An 18,276-nucleotide genomic window follows, 5' to 3' on the forward strand; every position below is an offset into this window, starting at 1 on the left:
CTCGATCCTTTCTTCCCCCAGCCTGTACTGATACTGGGGGTTACCCCGACCCAGGTGCAGGACCTTGCACTTGGCCTTGTTGAACCTCATGAGGTTCACACAGGCCCACCTCTCTAGCCTGTCCAGGTCTCTCTGGATGACATCCCATCCTTCTGGTGTGTCAACCGCACCACTCAGCTTGGTGTCATCCGCAAACTTGCTGAGGGTGCACTCGATCTCGCTGTCTAAGTCTTCTTTCCCCAGCTTTATATGCTGCGCATGACGTCGTATGGTCTGGAATATCCCTTTGGTCAGTTGGGGTCAGCTGTCCTGGCTGTGCCCCCTCCCAGCTTCTTGTGCACCCCCAGCCTGCTTGCTGGTGGGGTGGGGTGAGAGGCAGAAAAGGCCTTGACTCTGTGTAAGCCCTGCTCAGCAACAACTAAAACACCCCTGTGTTATCAAGACTGTTTTCAGCACAAATCTAAAACATAGCCCATACCAGGTACCATGAAGAAAACTAACTCTACCCCAGCCAAAACCAGTACACAGGGAAGGAGGAAGAGAGTCCCTTACAGAACTTATTCCTCATAGCAGATATTAATATATGCTCTTCTGCTCCATGACAGGAAGTTTGCCAAGTATTTTATTTATAGGGCCTCATCTGCAACAACAGGGAGATAGAATTATAATAGTGGGGTTTGGGTTGGTTCCTCCACACCCCTCCATCCCCTTTTAAACTTATTTTTCCTCAGCTTCTACTGAGTCTAGTTTATGGAGTATGTGTTTTGTGTACTTATTTTCAAAAACTTTTTGAAAGGAGTTGAGAGTGGGAGGGTGGAGGAGTTAAGAGCAGCTACAGCTCTACCATATGCATGAGGGGAGAATAGCACCATGTGTGTGCTGGAACTTCATGTGCATGTGTAAATGGGGATGCCACGAACTCGCACCTCACAGAAAGAATACACTGCAGCAAAACAAACCAGGGTTGCTGTACCAAAAGGCTCCATCCCCTTTGGTCTTATTCAGCAGGCTATTTGATCACACCTTACAGGCTGGGCTTTGATCTAGAGCTAGCCCTTTGAAGATCCTTGTCCTACACAAGATATTCATGTTTCTCTCTAACATATAACTGTGCCCAGTGCAACACTGCCTGTATGAAGTACTTGGCACATTCTACAATCTTTCTATTTCTATACAAGTGAAGGGAAACAAAAATGTCACCAATGCCAGTAATACGTCAAAATCAGACTGAAAAATCATAAACATACTCAAGAGCAAAGCTCATTAACTGCTTTTCCTTCAAATGGCTGTTTTTTCATGGGCTGGATGGGAAGTTATATAGAACAGTAACATGTATTCCAGCCAAAACTGCAGATTTCAAGAAAATTTGGCCAGTTTTTTTAAAGCATCTGCCCTGAATACTTAATTGCTTTGTGGTTATTTAAACAGCATTCAAGGAAAAGCCAAAGAGGTGACTACTGACTGTGCAGCAGCCATTCCCTCCTTGCTCAGTGGGAAACAGCGCAAACTCTGAATGGACCAAAAAGACACAAAGGAACTTTTACAGCCTAAAACTTTGTTCTACCTGAACATGAACTAGAACAAGGGAACCTTGAAAATTTGTTACCGGTCCTCTTGAGTGAAGCAGAATAAAAATAAGAGAGTTTGGGATTAAACTCTCCTACCCACAGTGTGCTCCCAGGGCAGGTTCATTCTTTTAGGTTTGATTTCACGCCAGCAGCAGAGGACTTTTTGGGGCTGCAACAAACTTTGCACAGTCCTCTCTAAGCCCCCCAGTAAAATACCTTGTTTTCCTTCTCTATCTGAGCCCTGACTGCACATCTGCTTCTTGCTATTCTTGGCATTTCTCGTTCATCATTCTTTCTGAAGGCTTTATGTTGAATTGGTCTCCCCACTTCTGCTTTCCCCACCCTGCACTCATGACACTTCTTTCTTCTGCAGTTCTCCATGCTCCACTGCTGTCATGAAAGAGATGGTTCCTCTTTCCCCTGCAGGGTACCAAATGATCCTCAGGCAAACAAGCAAGTGCCTTTCTCCTTTTAAGGCCCAGCTACGCCCTTGTCAAGAGAACAGAACATACATTAACTGTGAACAAACAAAATAATGTAAATTCCACCACTCACCATGGAATTTGACTGGCTGAACTTTAGCCATCGGAAAGCAGACTTCCTTGTCCACGCGAGGCACCTGAGTTTCCTCTGTAGTGAGGGGAGGGTGATAAGCCCTTTCAGGAAAAAGCCCCTACTCTTTTGCAGTACAACAGCTATGTAAGGTAGGTAGGATAACTACCTCTCTCTTCTCTTCCCATCATCACGGCTCTTCAGGTGGCTTTTATTTTCAGGAGATTTTAGCACCAGTCATATCATGCACTGCTGGTTGCAGAAGGGAACTGTACAAAATACTCATTCTTACACAAGCCATCAGCAAGAGGTAAAATGATGAAAGCAGCCCAGTCTCTGTCATACAGAATACAATACTAGAGAAGCACCTCCTTAATGCTTGTTCAAACTAAGAAACCCCTTAACATTATTGTTACTGAGGGAACAACCTCAGCTGATCAGTCATATATCCTTCACAGAAGTTCCCATGCAAAGACAAAGGCTTAACTGTCAAAATGAAATCTGTGGTCACAGATGATCTTGTGCATGATACCACAAGGGCTAGCTTGCCTCAGCTTGCTTCACATGTTTTCTTTGCAGCCCATACTCCTTCCAAACTCCAGCCAACCAATCTTGATGTGTGTGCTTCACCACAAGTTACTTCAGCTCTGACCTGGTTTATGTTCCCCAGTTTCATGCAATGAGCCACCTTGCATTCAACATCAGCTGCTGAAAAATACAACAATTTTCTACTCTTGCATCAATTTGAGGTTGTTTAATCATCCCTAAATGCAGTGCTAAGCCTTCTGTCTATATTACAGAGAGAAAAATCTACATAAAATGGTGCTGTTGCCCTGTAAAGTCTTTAACTAGGGAAGAGCACATTTTGCCCTGAAACCTGGGGCCTGCCTGTTGAAAGGTACTTCAGAAAATTTCTCAGTACAAAACCAGGTCAATGTTAAAGAGAATCCAATAGGTTTCCTTCAGCTTACATTTCACAAACCAATCCAGAACAACAGTCTCCTGTTGACAGAGTGACACATTTTCTCTTTTTTTGCGTTCCACATGAGCTACAGCAACATCATGTACAAACATGGAGGCCTTACGCACACTTCCAAGGCAGTCAATGTTATCAGAAAGTCTTTTGTACTTTCCACGTATCACAAAAAAATAATCAAAACAACTTCCTCCAAACACACACACATACTAAACACCCCTCATCTTTCAATCTTTATCACAAAACAAACTGATACACAGGTTCTCAAGAATCTGGAAAGGTTGCATTAAAAGTCTTTATAATATTTAGCCTAATCTTCTATCCCCTGAGCACTGCATATTTGACCTAGACATTCAGGTTGTCTTCTCCTGACTGATGGTAAATTATTTATAATTATTTATGCCTCCAACCACTTACTGGCCATCCTGACAAGTTTCTCATACCTTTAACTGAGCCAAATCTGTGTGCATATAGCTATGTACTAGAAACAGTGTGGCTGTAAAAGGTTTGTTCAGCAAATTAGACCATCTGATCCAGGCCACAGCTACCAAATTTTCAATTGCAAGGCTGTAAAAAGTGCATCTGAGGCTCACCTGCTTTCAAAATCAAACAATTTCGCAACAGTAACAGCTAGTAATCAAACTATAGTTTATTTTGTTACAAAAGCCTACTCTGGTCCGAGTAAAAAAAAAAAAAAAATTCCATCTGCTTTGCTGTTTATTTTAAAGTCAGCCTACCTCTGAACTACCAGTCCGAAGCCCTGTGTGTTTTGGAAGTTTTGTTAACGGAACCTAAAATTATCTTCCATACTCCAGTGTTGGCAGTTTTTCGGAAGCTCACAAGTCTGTAGAAGTTGTTACACTGTCTCCTTCTCACCCTCCATCCCCTGAGGCACTTTGATTCTCTCTGCTTCACTCCCACACGTTCCCTACCACTCCTCCTCTCTGGCAGCCCAAAGGTGCTGCACCAACTCTCCACAGATTCTCTGCTGTGGGCAAACGTGGCACATTTGCCAGCCTGAGATAGCATTTTCACTGGTCTTGGCGCTTTTGGCTGATGCTTACGCAATTCTAATGATAACTGCCCTGCTCAGAAACAAACTTACTGTTGTACTTGTGTCCCTATCTGCCATTGCCAACGGGCTGAATTTAGGTAAGAGCAACCAGCCACGCTTCTGAGTTAAGAGTAAAACTAGACTGGGTGGTGAAGTCTTGAGGATAATTGACATACCAAATGCACGTTGGTCACAAAATAGGAATAAAGTTAAAGTATCTAACTATCTTGTTGTATTATCTGGGTGCAAGGAGGGATACTTACATTACTTGACAAGTTGGAAAAAGGATGCATTTAACACCTGAAAAGCAATTAACTCCACAAGACATCAGAAAACACAGTATAATTGTAAAGTTGATTATTAGTTGCTTTGCTTTAAGCTTTAAAGGTGAAATACTGGTCCTACTGATGCTTTTCCAGAAGGCACCCAGAATTTCACCCATTTATTAATTCACCTGTAACACAAGGATAAAAAAATACTTGGCTTCAAGGGATATTTTGGGATTTCATTAATTCATGTTAGCAAAATATCTGGAGAGCCTCCAGTGAAAGGCACTATAAAGTTGCAAGACATTATTTTTAGCCTGCAGATATCTTGGCTGAGTTTTCCCCTGTAAGAACAACAATAATTACAAATTATCTTTTCCTCTGAAATTTTTGAGATGGAATTTTACATTTGCAAAAGCAGCCCAGATATCCGAGCTTTATACTTTGCAAAGCAGAAAAATCTGCTTCGAAATTCTACCGAGACTTCCCCAGCAGAATGAACTTCGGACCATCCACTTCAACAGAAGACGCAGATGGACTGAAAGACAAAACTGACAAGTCTGCTGGAAAGCCCAGAGATCCTCCTCATTTGGGGCTTAGCATGGGAGAGCATTTTCCCTTCCACTCTGTGCCCTCAAGCCTCTCCAATCCAACAGCAAGCTTTTCCTTGCACGCAGCAGTGCTGCCATCTCTTCCCACACAGTTGTGAACAGCCCTGTTCTGATGGAAGGAATCACTCATTATTTGTGTTACAACTGTTTTTTAAAAGCCTCTGCTGTGTTCAGGACTAGCTGTACTAGTCAGTGTTCCTATACATACTAATAAGACAGTTCCTGGCCTGGAAAACTTACATGAAGAGACACAAAGAACAGAAAATAGGACCCTGGTTTTTGAACTGGGAAACCAAGACAGGGAGACAGGGTAATTTCCCAGGGGTACAAAGAAATACACATTTCACAAGGATCACAAGTTCAATGCCTAACTTTTAGCTCAGTTCTTCTGAATCCCAGACCAGTTCCTTAACTATTCTCTCTTCCTGATTTAATGCTGCTTTAATTCTTGTGTAGCACTCTGATGATAAGCCACAGTCTGCAGAACTCAGGCCATGCCAGGTCACCTATGGGAACTCGAGAGCTGCCATGGGAACACGAAGAACTGCTAGTCACCCATCTTCCACCCTGACCTTGTTCTAGTCCCTTGATCTGGGAAATCAAGGAACGCAGAGAAAAGGAAAACTTCTTAGTAGGAGTATCCAAAGGAAGTCCCATGTGCACAGCGGATGCAGTCCATCATACTGTAAGTGAAAGAAGCTGCTAAAAATTCTGCTCACGTGGCCCTGCATTAGAACAGAGAATGTCAGCCTAAACCAAACAGACCAGCAAGCAGGACCCCAAATTATTCAGCAGGTTCTCAGCATTTGAATTAATCATTTTATATCCAGTTTTTAAAATGCCTTTGTTTAGTTAATAGTGTTCACAGACAACGAGACCAGAGGTACAGAATGAAAACTAGTACTGCAGCTGTTCTCATGGCTGTCAGCAATTGCAGAGAGAAGGATTTAAAATTAATAATAATAATGATAATAATAATAATAATACCCATCATCATCAGAAATGCAAAACCGGACTACCTACTTCTTTTTGTTACAGAAGGGAAGGCCTAGGCCATGGTATTTCTTTTCATCCATTTTGAAGCCTTCAATAATGTAGCTGAAGCAGAAAATAACTGCAGATACACTCTGGCCACAGCATGTACTTCTTGCATTACTACAATGGCATGCAAAGCACCTAGGGAATTTCAGTCTATACACACCCTGTTACAATGTACAGTAGAAGGATACCACCTATGCTACACAGAAAGCCAACTGATCCCTCTTAGAGAAAACCCACTTGAGGAACTGATTGATCCCCTTCCAGCAGTGATCAGTTCCCCTCAGATCAATCTCTTCTGTGTACCAATTTATCATCAAGAGTACATAAGATACACTGTGACCTGCAGCTCCTTTTCTGTTTGGTTATTATTAGCTCTGCCACCAATTTATTAACCAAGCAGAGCCTGACTAAGCAGTCCTCTGGGATAAGAGTTTCATAGGTCTGATTATCCTCTTCACCTTTTTATTCCAAAGGATCTTAAAAAAAGAAACAAGTCAGGCGCATCCAAGAATTGACTACTCATAAGCCACTGACTAAAAGACATGAAACCTTTTGGGACAGCTACAGCCAACTTCAGGATACTCAAGATCACAACATCATCATGCTTATGTGGAAAAGTGCTCTACTGCTCTTTTTCTACATATTTACAACTTTCTCTATCACACATTGTCAATAAGCACCTTTGTGTGCTGACTCTTGCTAACCGCCTTCTATAGTGCTCTAGAAAAAGCCCTTGCAGCCTGTTTTACCAAGTTCTACCTTGGCTTATTATTTTCTTAATAGTTTTTTTTTTTACTGGAGATACCATTCGTATTACTTCACAACTTGAAGTAAACATAGCAGCACTACAAAACTACTATGCTCCAACCCGCAGTCAGGAAGAATTCAAATCAAGGACAAGGCTATCTATAGCCAACAAAAGCCTGAGTCAGGCATGTAAGCAAATGCTTTTAATCTATTCAAGTTGAAGATTCTGCAAACACAGAAGGTCACTGTGACCAGGATGCTAAGAAACTGGAGAAGGAGAAAAGGTTGTTTAGTGCAGTAATAGTACCATTTTCTTTCCCAGACAGAGTGACTTCAGCACTTCCCATATCTTCTGGAAACAGTGCTCCCTTTTTCCAAGGAAGTACTGAGGTTATACAGAATGTGGGGTTTGCTTGAATGCTTCTTTTCAGGGATTCACTTTTATATATTCAAAACCATCGCTGTCCAATGTAAAAGTGATTTGCTGTACGCTGTAACCAAACAAAATAGAAGGGAAGAAAACAACCACATAGACTGAAATTAACGCAGAACCATCATGTTCTCAAAAAGGCTCTAACCTTGTGCCTTTATGGACTGAATATTATTCAATCTATTCTCAGAAACCTCAGCAGCTACAGCACAACCATAATAGAACAGTCCAAAGGAGAAAGCGGGGTGGGGTGGGATGGGGTGGGGTGGAGCCACGACCAAAGTAAAAAGAAAGGGAATCACCATGGAAGATGGACCTTCTGTGATCACAGGAGGAGACTACAACCTAGGAATTCTGATGACCAGCTCTGTGTCTTACTGACAAAGACTGTATTTTCATGAGGGGGAAGAACAGTTTGATTTTTAAGAATTGTTAAAACCCTCCCATAGGTGAGGTAAATTGCATTTTAATTCAGTGTAGCTGGAGAAACAAGCCCTTGAGAGAACCCCGTGGATTACCTTTGATCACTCTACCGGTGTAAAATTACATTGCGTGCTTGTCTATGCCAGGCTGGTATCACACCATCACCTGGTATGCTAGAAGCCTACCTCTTTTTCTACAGTAGTGAGAAACAAAACTTTTCTCCTTAATCCATCTAAGACATGTAAGCAGAGTTATAATAAGATATGGTATTTTGAAATGTATTAGCTAGCATTATTTAAAAAACAAACAAGCAAATGCTAAAAGGAACTAGGCAAGCAGCATTTTTAAAACTTTGTGTGGTCACCTTTTAAATAAAATATGATCCATCTATATGAGATACTAAATCTGTAACACCACTTTCTAAAACACAGCATATATTCAAAGCTTGGAGAGAACCTAAACAGGAAGATGCAATACAAACAGGATATGGAAGCATTCATTTTGCAAAACAAGACCCGCAGATGGACAGTTATAACCAAAACCCCGCGTAATCTGAAAAAAAACCCACCTCCTTAAGACTGAATAGACACGTTTAGGTAACTACTTTGGGATGCACTCAGTCTGAGTGCAAAGGGAGCCTTCATGATCCCTAAGCCAGTCTTTCAGGCTTCTTTCATACTACCTATAGATACAATTAGTCTTCATGATTTCAGACTAGGCTAAATGTCTTCATGTGTCTGCAGAGCTGAACAGGACAAAGCCCTTAACCAAGAAATTGAGTTTTCTTAAAAAGTAAATATTTTAAGTTGGCTTAAACCCTTACAATGGCTATCCCTATGACGTTTTGGAGGGAAAGGTCTAAAAACCTAGCTCCATGACACCCTGGCACATTAACCATTCTGGGGAGTAGCTAGGAGGTCTCTGTGGCAGCACAGCAAGTCAAGGAAGATCAGTAACCAGCACTGTTCATGCCTTGTGGCACATCCTTGCCTTCCTTCAGTCTCTGGGCTCACGTTCAGCTTCTCTCCTCTTGCTAAAATGGGGCAAGCTATTCCAGCCTGGAACCAGGCACGAGGCGCCCAGGAAGAACCAGTTCAAAGCTGGAGACATCCAGACATAAGGGAAAGATGGGAACACAGATGGGAACCCTGAGGCTTCTGAAATTGAAGCTACTTTGCATGAGAGCATATAGGATTTTTCACAAAATATTGATAACTTCCTGAAAATGTCCAGAAATTGCAGTTAAGAAGGTGTGTTGTCATCAGCAATACTAAAATATCATAGTGACAGGTAGCAGAGGAAACGACAAAAGCCTGCTACATAGGCTAGAGGGGCTTTGGTAGCCAACTGAAAAAAAAAAAAAAAAAAAAAAAAAAAGAGCATTGCGGCAAATGTACACGATGCAAATGTACTCCAGTTTCAGTCCTCTCCCAGAGGTCCCCAGCACCACTGAATCGAAGTCCAATTACCTCCCATCCAGGATTTATTTAGGCAGAAAATGTAGCACTGCTGACATGTTCAAGTCTGGTAGCTCTGGAGCCTCAGACAAAGAGTGGCAGATAAAAGTCTGAAAAAAACCTGTAACCTTGCCAACATGCCTCAGTCACATTGGATTTAAAACAGAGTTCAGTCTTGAGGGCTCTGTCAGTATTTAGTCTCCTGATGGGGACTGCCAGTCACCACTAATAACAGCAATTTTCAACACACATGCACTTACCCATCAAGAATCAAAGTGAGCCTACAAACTCCAGTTCTACATGACACCAAACAGCCATCATATGACAGCAACCTTCAGGCAACAACAAGCCACATTTAAAGCAAGCCACTTGCAAGCAAAAAGCTCCTCCACCACTACTTGTGTTCTGATTTTTGCTCTCATCTCCCCACAAAGACCTATTTCAGTGAGGCTGAAGTCCCTCTTTCTATCAAAGGACTTCCCGTTGCCTGCAAAGGGTGGCTTGGATAAGACAGAATGCAAGAAACAGAGCCCTAAGCAGGTAACCTTGAAATTGTAACCAGATCATCCATACATGCCACTACAAAGCACATACAGACACACGATTAAAGCAAATGGGGTGTCAGGGGGAGGGTGTCAGGGGCTGGCAGACCTCTGCAATACCCATTCGGAAGGAAGAGAAACACATCAGGAGAACTTACTATGAACACTGAATTCATGCCTATAAAAATTAATTATTGGTGTCTTGGCTCTCAGCTGCTCCCAGGGCTACACACAGCTTTGACAGGAAGGACAAATACGACATTTATGTATCAGTCTTGTTACTGGTGCAGCCAGTGCAGACTCCATCAGTTTTAAACCAGGGAAAGCAACTCACGGCCACAAGTGTGATGTTTGGCATCCACACAGACACAGGCTTGTCTCTGACAACAAGCTATAGCACTTTTGGAGTTAAATTTCAAACCATACACCAACATATTGACAGTCTAAAGCAGTGGTGGCAACTCACGGTTACAGTCACATTACAGCTGTGGATCATTACAGCACAGCTGTCTTAAGATTTCCTTTCTTCTAGATCCAGTCTTAATAAGCCCTCTGCCCACACACAGAGGGGTGACACTGAACAGGGTAGGAAACATCCCGAACCCACCGAGATTTTGGGCTTTATGAACCAGCAGTGTCAGCTCAGCAAAAGGGGGCTGCACTAGAAGGAAAAATCTCCCTCCACAGGTGCTTACTCAGTCAAAAATTACCATGTCCCCCAACTAAGAGGCCTTAGCATTGTCTAGAACACATTTTCATTAGACATGGAGAGGCTGATGTGGAAATTAAAAACTGAAAGGACAGAGTCAGATGACTGACCCTAAATAACATCTAAGCAATTCAATCATGTCTCTCCCATTGCAGGCTTACACAGCAGGGTATCGCAACTGGTATCGATTGATCTGTTTGCTACTCTAGCTGATAACGGTCTGACGCTGAATGAAAATTTTTATTATAACTATATGACTCAGGCTATCTAAGCAGATAATCAATTGCATGAAAATCTTCTTCACCGAAGAATTAGATTAATAAATCTTATTTCTCTTGAAACACATTATGTACTTCACTGTCAATACTCTGACCAAGCCTCACTAGGCTACAGGGAGAATTCACACTGAAACAGCTATGAAAGTATTACCAGAAAATAAATACTTGGGGGCTCAAAAATAGTCTTTATGTTTCTTTATATCGGAACTATTTTTTATGTGATGTAATATGAAAGTGTCATGCTGCTAATGTAGTTCTACGAATGAACATTTTTGGCTTCACGTGTAGGTATTTTTCAGCGCTAGAGATTCATAGGAGGTCGATACAAATAAAAATCTTAGAGCAACAGTGCTTTTTGGCTCATACCGTTACCCCTGTTTAACTGATGTGATAACTGAGGCAGAAATATATTGAACTTCTTGTCCAAGGTCACGCAGCGAGGTCAGGAATGGAACTAAAGCAGACTCCAGCTCTTTCGGTTCATGCTTTATTTTAAACAATCTAATCTCCCTCTTAGCTCTTTGGCGTTGATGCTAAAGTACAGAAGACTGTTAATACACCGTTACCCTTAAAATTGCAAATCCCCACTGTAAAAAGAATGTAGGTTAGGATCTAAAGCAAGTATATGAAAATGCCTTTTCAGCCCACTGGATGCAGAAATACTGCTGCACGCCCCATCACTTTAATAATATCTCACAGCAGAAGGTACTTGAGTCACTTTTAGCATACTGCCGATCCTAACTAAAAGCTTTTAAGACTACCTAAAGTTATGCATTCAGCCAGGAACACGTAGCTGATGTAGACTCCTGGAATCACATGTTATAGCCAACCTTTTCATTTGTGTATGAAGAAAGTTGAAAAGTAAGGTAAAAATTAAAAAAAATGAAAAGCAATATATCTATTTTCTACAGCATTTTACAAATGTCTTATGAATACCAGGTAATCTCCTCAACAATTCCATGACAAAACATTACCCACAGCTATTTCAACATAGAAGCTGCATGAACATGATGTGAAAACTGAAGCTGTAGCTTCAGACCTAAGCAGTAACAAAAGGCCTCCAACTGCTCTAGAGGTCAAAAATACACAAACACCAATCAAATAAAACATCGATGCCAGCAAGCTCAGTGATGGGATTCCCTGACCACCACCCTCCTGCTCCAAAGTTGAGGTTTTCCATGATAGCCTTTGCTTCCTGATCCATGTGAAGCAATGTCAAATCAATGCAGAACGGTTTGCTTTTTTTTTTCTTACCACGCTTAAACAAAACAGCTTTCTTGATAGTGAACGCTGTGCTGTACGTACCCCTGCCCCGCCAAGCATTTTAATTACTTTACGATGAAGAAGAAACATAGTTTCTTTTCTGCTGAACATTGGTTGCAGTTAGCAACTCCTATTGCTAAGTGATAGTGTGTATCAAGAGTTCAAAAAGTTCGTGTTCTGTATTAATCTGATTTAGTTAACTTTTTAACTCCTCTTCACAGCTTTATAAGAGCAGTGACCTCTTTGCCGTATGTGTAATTTTTTTTCTCTTGATGTCAGAACTGCACCAGTAGAAACAGAGTGAAATAGCACCCAGCACAAAACCCCGTAATTTAACAACCTGCATAATAAGATTTGATAGTATGTTTTGAAAAAGGACTTAAATGATTCAGACACACCATGGAAAAATCAGTGAAACTCAAAGTCATTTCAGAAATCCCACTCCTAATTGAAATTTAAATATCCAAATAAAAGTGCTCAGCTGCTCATAAAATCTCGATATCTCTAACTTCCTAGCTTTGGGTGCATAGCAGAGGCTGTGGGTGCTTCCCCTCTTTGAAAAGCTACAGTTTCGCGTGGGATTCAGAGACCTTTTTTAAACAGTCCTTACTAACATAGTAAAGCAACAGTATTTTCAAGATGGGTATCAGAATAGCCTGCTGGGTGCTGCAACAATAGGTGAAGCATAACTACCCGTTTATTAATAGTAGATGTGGAGAGAGCTTTCCATTTCTAAGCCCCACATGATAGCCACAGAAGCATTCCAGGACAGAGAGAATGAGGTGCAGAGCAACACCAAGAGCAAGTCACACGGGTAGTCTGGGACCTGGCTGTGAGGAACAGCTAAGCTAGAGGCTGCAATCGGAAGACAATTGAAAAAAGCATCACAGCTGATCTGCAAGATTACAGAAAGGCCTCAGATGAGACCACCACCAACACAAAAAAATCCAGCTGCACTCCAGGAGTTTAAGCCTAGTGTAATTAAAGATGCTGACAGTTCATCAGGAGTGCTATGACCCAGCCGGCCACTCACTAGAAAAGTGCCGGTGTACAAGAGGAATGCAAGCAGCAGCAAGATCTGCAGAAAGGCATTTCTCCTAGTGCATACGCTGTCCACCGGGGACAAATGTTCCACAAGCCTGCAACCTCTGACACTCAGCCCTTCAATCAGATCACAGTGATTTTGAGAGTATGTCCAGCACAGCTCCTTACAGACAAGTTTTTTTTATCCCACTGCCTGCTTTGCAGATTTGATGGGCTGTTTGTACACTCCTACAAAGAGGCTCAAAACAGGGTTTTGGTTAGCAGTCTTCCCTACTACCATGAGAGGTTTTAATAAAGTATTTATAAGCTTAAAAGTATTTATATTTTTGGCAGAGCATTCTATTGACATGCAGTGCTAACAAACTATTACCCAGTTGCAGAAAACAGCAAAAAGTTCCACTTCATTTTTAGCATTGTACTCTTGGTATAAATTGCTAGCTTATTAAAGTGTAATCCTCAAAATGGAACAACTCTAATTCTTTCTTCAGCCCTAAATATCAGGGACGTGGACAAAACCAGACTTATTTCCTAATGACTTCTCACTTTGATTTGGGAAAATTTGTATGACCTCTTTTTGGATGCCTTTTATTGAAGTGCACCCCAACTGCCTCCCCGCAAAACCAAGAACAGACTGAAAGGGCTGTTAACATTCATATCCAGTTTAGACATCTGACTTGCCACAAAGTAATTATTACATTTGCCATGTATCTAAGATATAATTAACAGCACATGTGACAGAGAGATGCATTATATAAGTCAAATTCCAACACCTTTACTCACTTCAAACAGCACCTTGCTTTGAGAGTAATCACAAGTATTTCAATGGTGCTACTTGCCAAATAGAGTACTATTTCACAAGTGACCCAATCAGGTACATTTTCTAGTAAACTTGCTCTTCACCTGTGTTTTTAAACAGGCTGTACACACACCAGGATCTGGCATATATAAAAAAATCAACCAAACAAACAAATTACAGAGAGATCCAGATCTCTCAATGACAATGAACTATTTGCATGACACTTAGATTTACTTTAATCACTAGAATATCAAGTCCATGGTATCTTCATGGTCTGTATACAACCTTGCTAGATAATGAAACTGATGTTTTGGTTTCTGCTACCCTTATTTTAGACAGATACTGTAACCACTAAGTTCAGTCGTGAACTTCTCTGATGATTCCAGTTGGGAATGACAAAAGACCACTGAGATACCTTAGTCCATTCTTCCTCGAAGAAAAACTACAAATATTACCTGAAGAGACAGATAAATTTCAGGGAAAGATCACTCTTGGGAGCAGCTGTAGTTACTGTACATATGCTTTATGTGCCTGAAGAATCAATTAATTTGCAATTCTTATAGAAAACAGTAGACAGAAATATATAACACAGCTGCCGGTCTTCCAAACATACTGTTAGTGTAGCTGCTATGAAGTCAGTGTCCAAAACTTAGAGCCACCTGCTTCCACTAGAAGAAGGCAGGTACTCATTTTCACTTCACAAGTCACACAATTAACTGTTAAAAGGGAAACACAAACAGCATAGGTAGGTCACTAGCAAGAGATCTGAGAGACAGTCCCTTCCTTTGCTGTTTTCTTGTGCCACCCAGAGAAGCCGTCAGTTTATACATCCCTCAGTTCCTCAACTCATCAACAGTTCCTTCGGTCACGCATAGGTTGTATGGCTATGACAGAGCTTTTCATGGGATGTCATGAGGGAAAATTGAGAAACTCCTCTTGTATGGGTGCGCTTGTCTTTAATAACCTAAAGCAGCTGTGATGTTTGTAAGCATATTTGGATTTTAACGTATCAGGCATTAGACAAGCAGAATCTTGAAAAGGATATAATGGGCCCAAATAAAACAACCACATCTTCAAAAGCTTTAAAGACCAGAAACCTTAAACATGGAATTTGAAACAGAACTGAAACCACCATATTGTGTACATTACTATGGATATATCATCCTGCAGTTAAAACTAAGTCAGATAAACAAGTTGTGCTCTGCTTACAAGATGCTAACCCAGCAGAGAAACATTTGAATGTTACCAAACAGAATCAGGAAAAAAAGGTTTGGATAATGTCTTTAACTTGTGCTTTCTGTAATGGAAACTCTGGATATGAAGAAAAATATATCCTGAACAATTTGTTCTCCCCTTCAAATATTAATCTGTGTGAATTTTTTCCATGGAAACTGGTAAACCCACTCAGTCTTTAACTAAAACATCAAATCATAACCAAAATACCATACAAACTCTGACCTCATTGCTTCCATCTTGATATTTCACCTCATGGATCCCATGTGGTATAGCAGCCTTCACTGTTTAACAAAAAACTGCAAACTTTTTGAGACAGCACTTATGCTTGTCTCCAAACTGCACACAGTATCATGCATATCCAATTAGTCATCTCAAGAAATGAAAAATAAAAGCTAGAAGCATTAGCATAGCAAACAGGTATGAGAACATTTACTCCCTTTTTTGTTCGCTTCCTTCAAAAAAACAAAGGAACCAATTCTCCTTTTACAGTTTCATCCTAGGAGAATGCCAGACTGCAGTGGACTAACATTTGATTTACGCTGGCATGCACAAGCAATAACTGTTTGTTCCAGGGCTCTGAAGCCTTGAGTTAGAATATTTATGAATCTTTAACAGGAATTTTTGCCTAGATAGCTTTCCTTTCACATAAATATCATCACAGTATTTTATCATCTGGCTTAGGTAAGATCAGAAGAGTTGCTAAAGGATTTGCAAATTGGCTCACTAAGACTAGCATTTGACCTCCATAATAAAGTAATGCTTACATGTTTCCAAGGAATGCAGCAGGTATGTGGCAGCCATGCCACACTGCGATATTTTAATTCGCATAGACAGCACATCAACTTTTTAAGCATTTCTTATCACTCAAGCAAGTACTTACAGGGTCAGAAGGACCACAGAAGTCTCTGAACACTTTTGGAGGCTCAAGCTGTATAATCTCCATTGCTATGCAAGGGCCTGAACACAACTCTGTAACCATGTCCTGGAAGAGAAAAAAAAAGACAGAAACAAATCTGAGCTTCTTTGGGCATTAGCAAGGGTTGTATTCCTCCCCAGAACTAGACCCAAACTTACAGGACAGAAACAATTAAGAAATATTGGTGTATTTAGGAAAGCAAAGGCACGAAACAAAAATATCATTAGTATTTGCAACAAAATAAATGTTTTCCATTTTACTACTTGGTTTAGGAGGTGAAGATTGAAGTAAATAGGATATTCAGCTTCAACAGGATACTGAATAGCATGCAACAGCATCCACAATACTTTAAATTCTTTTGCAGGTACATCCTTATTGATCTGGACCTGGATTTCACAGAAGTATCCCATAACTTGTCAAACTAGACTGGATCAATGGAACACACTTTGGTGGGTATAAGCCTGAAAAAAATCACACTGTGTTCATCCAGTTCCACAGGCAGCAATGTACTTTGCAGTGTTCCCTACAGGGAGCACAGTACACAGCCTCTATTTGTTTCCAAATATACACCCTTTTTGATGGCTTTAAGTCTCTTGGGCTTTTGGTTCTCACTGCCTTTTGCTTGTGTATTACTACAGAAGCTGAAACACACAAGCCAACAGAACTGAAAGAGGCCTGTGGACCAACCTGTTAGGGAGAGGGTCCTTGATCTGGCAACATTCTTGTGGTATATTGCTACCAGAATCTCAGTTACACTGAAATCATCTGTTTCCTTGGAGCCTCTTGGAGAGTAAAGAGACATCATGAGTTCTGAGAGGGTGATGAAGACAGGTTTTAGTTTTCATAAGCTTAAATTAACTCTGGTCATTAGTGCCAATTTGAAGTTTGTTAATTAGAGGTATAGGTTTCACAAACAGAAAGAAGTTATTTTGATGTTCTAGTCTGACTTCCTTTTTTAAAACATGCCCTTATAATTGCACACTTGTCTAGAAATTTGGGCAGACAAGTTTTAAACAAATCAGGATAATTGAAAGAATCAAAAAGGTACTGCAACCACACCCACCAGCCATGGGCAGGTCAAGGATGAGCCATGGCAAAGAACAGGAGCATACAGAGTGGGCAAAAGAACAGTAGGAAAAGAAGAATTAAGTCCTTCTCTGCCTTTTATGTACTATGAGGGAAACTACACAAAGACTCCAAGTTAAGCAGCATTGTTCCAAAGAGTTGGTATCTTCATAACAGATTCCATGCTGAGAGCATGTGCTTAATCTTCCCACTCTGAAGTCAACGGGACAAAATTTTAGCCAAGTGCCTCTATCATCCACCTGATCCTAGGAAATGTAGGTAAAGTATTCCCAAGAGGACATGAAAAGAGTGCAGACTAGTTTTGTGCTCTACAACATGAATAAATATTTTAAATCCAAAAACTGTCTTATTGCCAACAGGCCCTCTGTTAAGAACAGGTCAAAGGGCAATATATTTCATTCTGTTAAGAAACAGTAAATTGCTACAAGGTCACTACTCTGTATAGTTTCATTGAATTCTGTCATCTAGATAACTGTTAACAGGGAAGTGGAGAAAAAACAGGCTTTTGACTTTAGTTGAATCAACTGAATTCCTCCCTGCAAACTGTTTTTCTTATTCCTCCCTTTTCTATTGTTTCTATATCAGCACTGACATCCCACCAGCAACAGCAAACAATGTGAGCAAAGTTACTCCTGACTCCTTCATTACAACACAAAGCTGAGGACTGAAGACCAGCTGCTATCAACTACAGCACAGAGGCACGTGGTACTATGTGAGACAAGCTTGGTCTACCTTACACAGCCTCATCAATTCCAGAGTTGAATTTAAACAGCAGACACTGTTCCTCTGGTAAGACTCCCCGTTACAGCTAAATCAAATTTTCTTTAGCAAATAGTTTATTCATCGAATAACATGGCTTGTAGTCAACCAGAATCATTCCTGGAGCTGGATCAAGCTCAAATATTTTTGATCAACAAAGTGGATTCTGAGCTGACCCAAAATAATCTCCCTCCTTTTTTCCCCATTTTCTATTCTGGCTACTGTAGGAAAGCAAAACAGCACAAAAACCAATCAATAGTATGCAAAATCCCATGCAGGAGATACCAACTAAGCTAAAATTCTGAGCAACTGCTCAACTTTCCACAGAGAAGTGCTTTATATACAATGTCAAGCCTTTATCTGACTGACAAGGAATAACAAGAAGGAATGGGAGTGCAGTTTTTAAAAAGGATTTCTGGATGCCAAGTATCTTCTGTGCTGAGTTATTTTGGAATGATAAATAAAATTCAGATCAAAACAGACGGTTCTGAGTCACAGATATAAGAGGTCATATTCTTTCTT

At 40.8% G+C, this 18,276-nt stretch overlaps 1 protein-coding gene across 1 annotated transcript in view; it reads right to left on the reverse strand.

The window, feature by feature from the left end:
- The window catches only part of NME7 (NME/NM23 family member 7), a 78,921-nt gene that overhangs the window by 20,125 nt on the left and 40,520 nt on the right, over nt 1–18,276 (reverse strand). The window contains exon 13 of the mRNA XM_035894022.1: nt 15,874–15,975. Within this exon, the coding sequence (XP_035749915.1) occupies nt 15,874–15,975 (102 nt within the window). The remainder of the gene's footprint in view (nt 1–15,873; nt 15,976–18,276) is intronic.

This window comes from Egretta garzetta, unplaced genomic scaffold (genome assembly GCF_000687185.1).
Source record: "Egretta garzetta isolate BGI_Z169 unplaced genomic scaffold, ASM68718v1 scaffold465, whole genome shotgun sequence".
Taxonomy (NCBI): domain Eukaryota; kingdom Metazoa; phylum Chordata; class Aves; order Pelecaniformes; family Ardeidae; genus Egretta; species Egretta garzetta.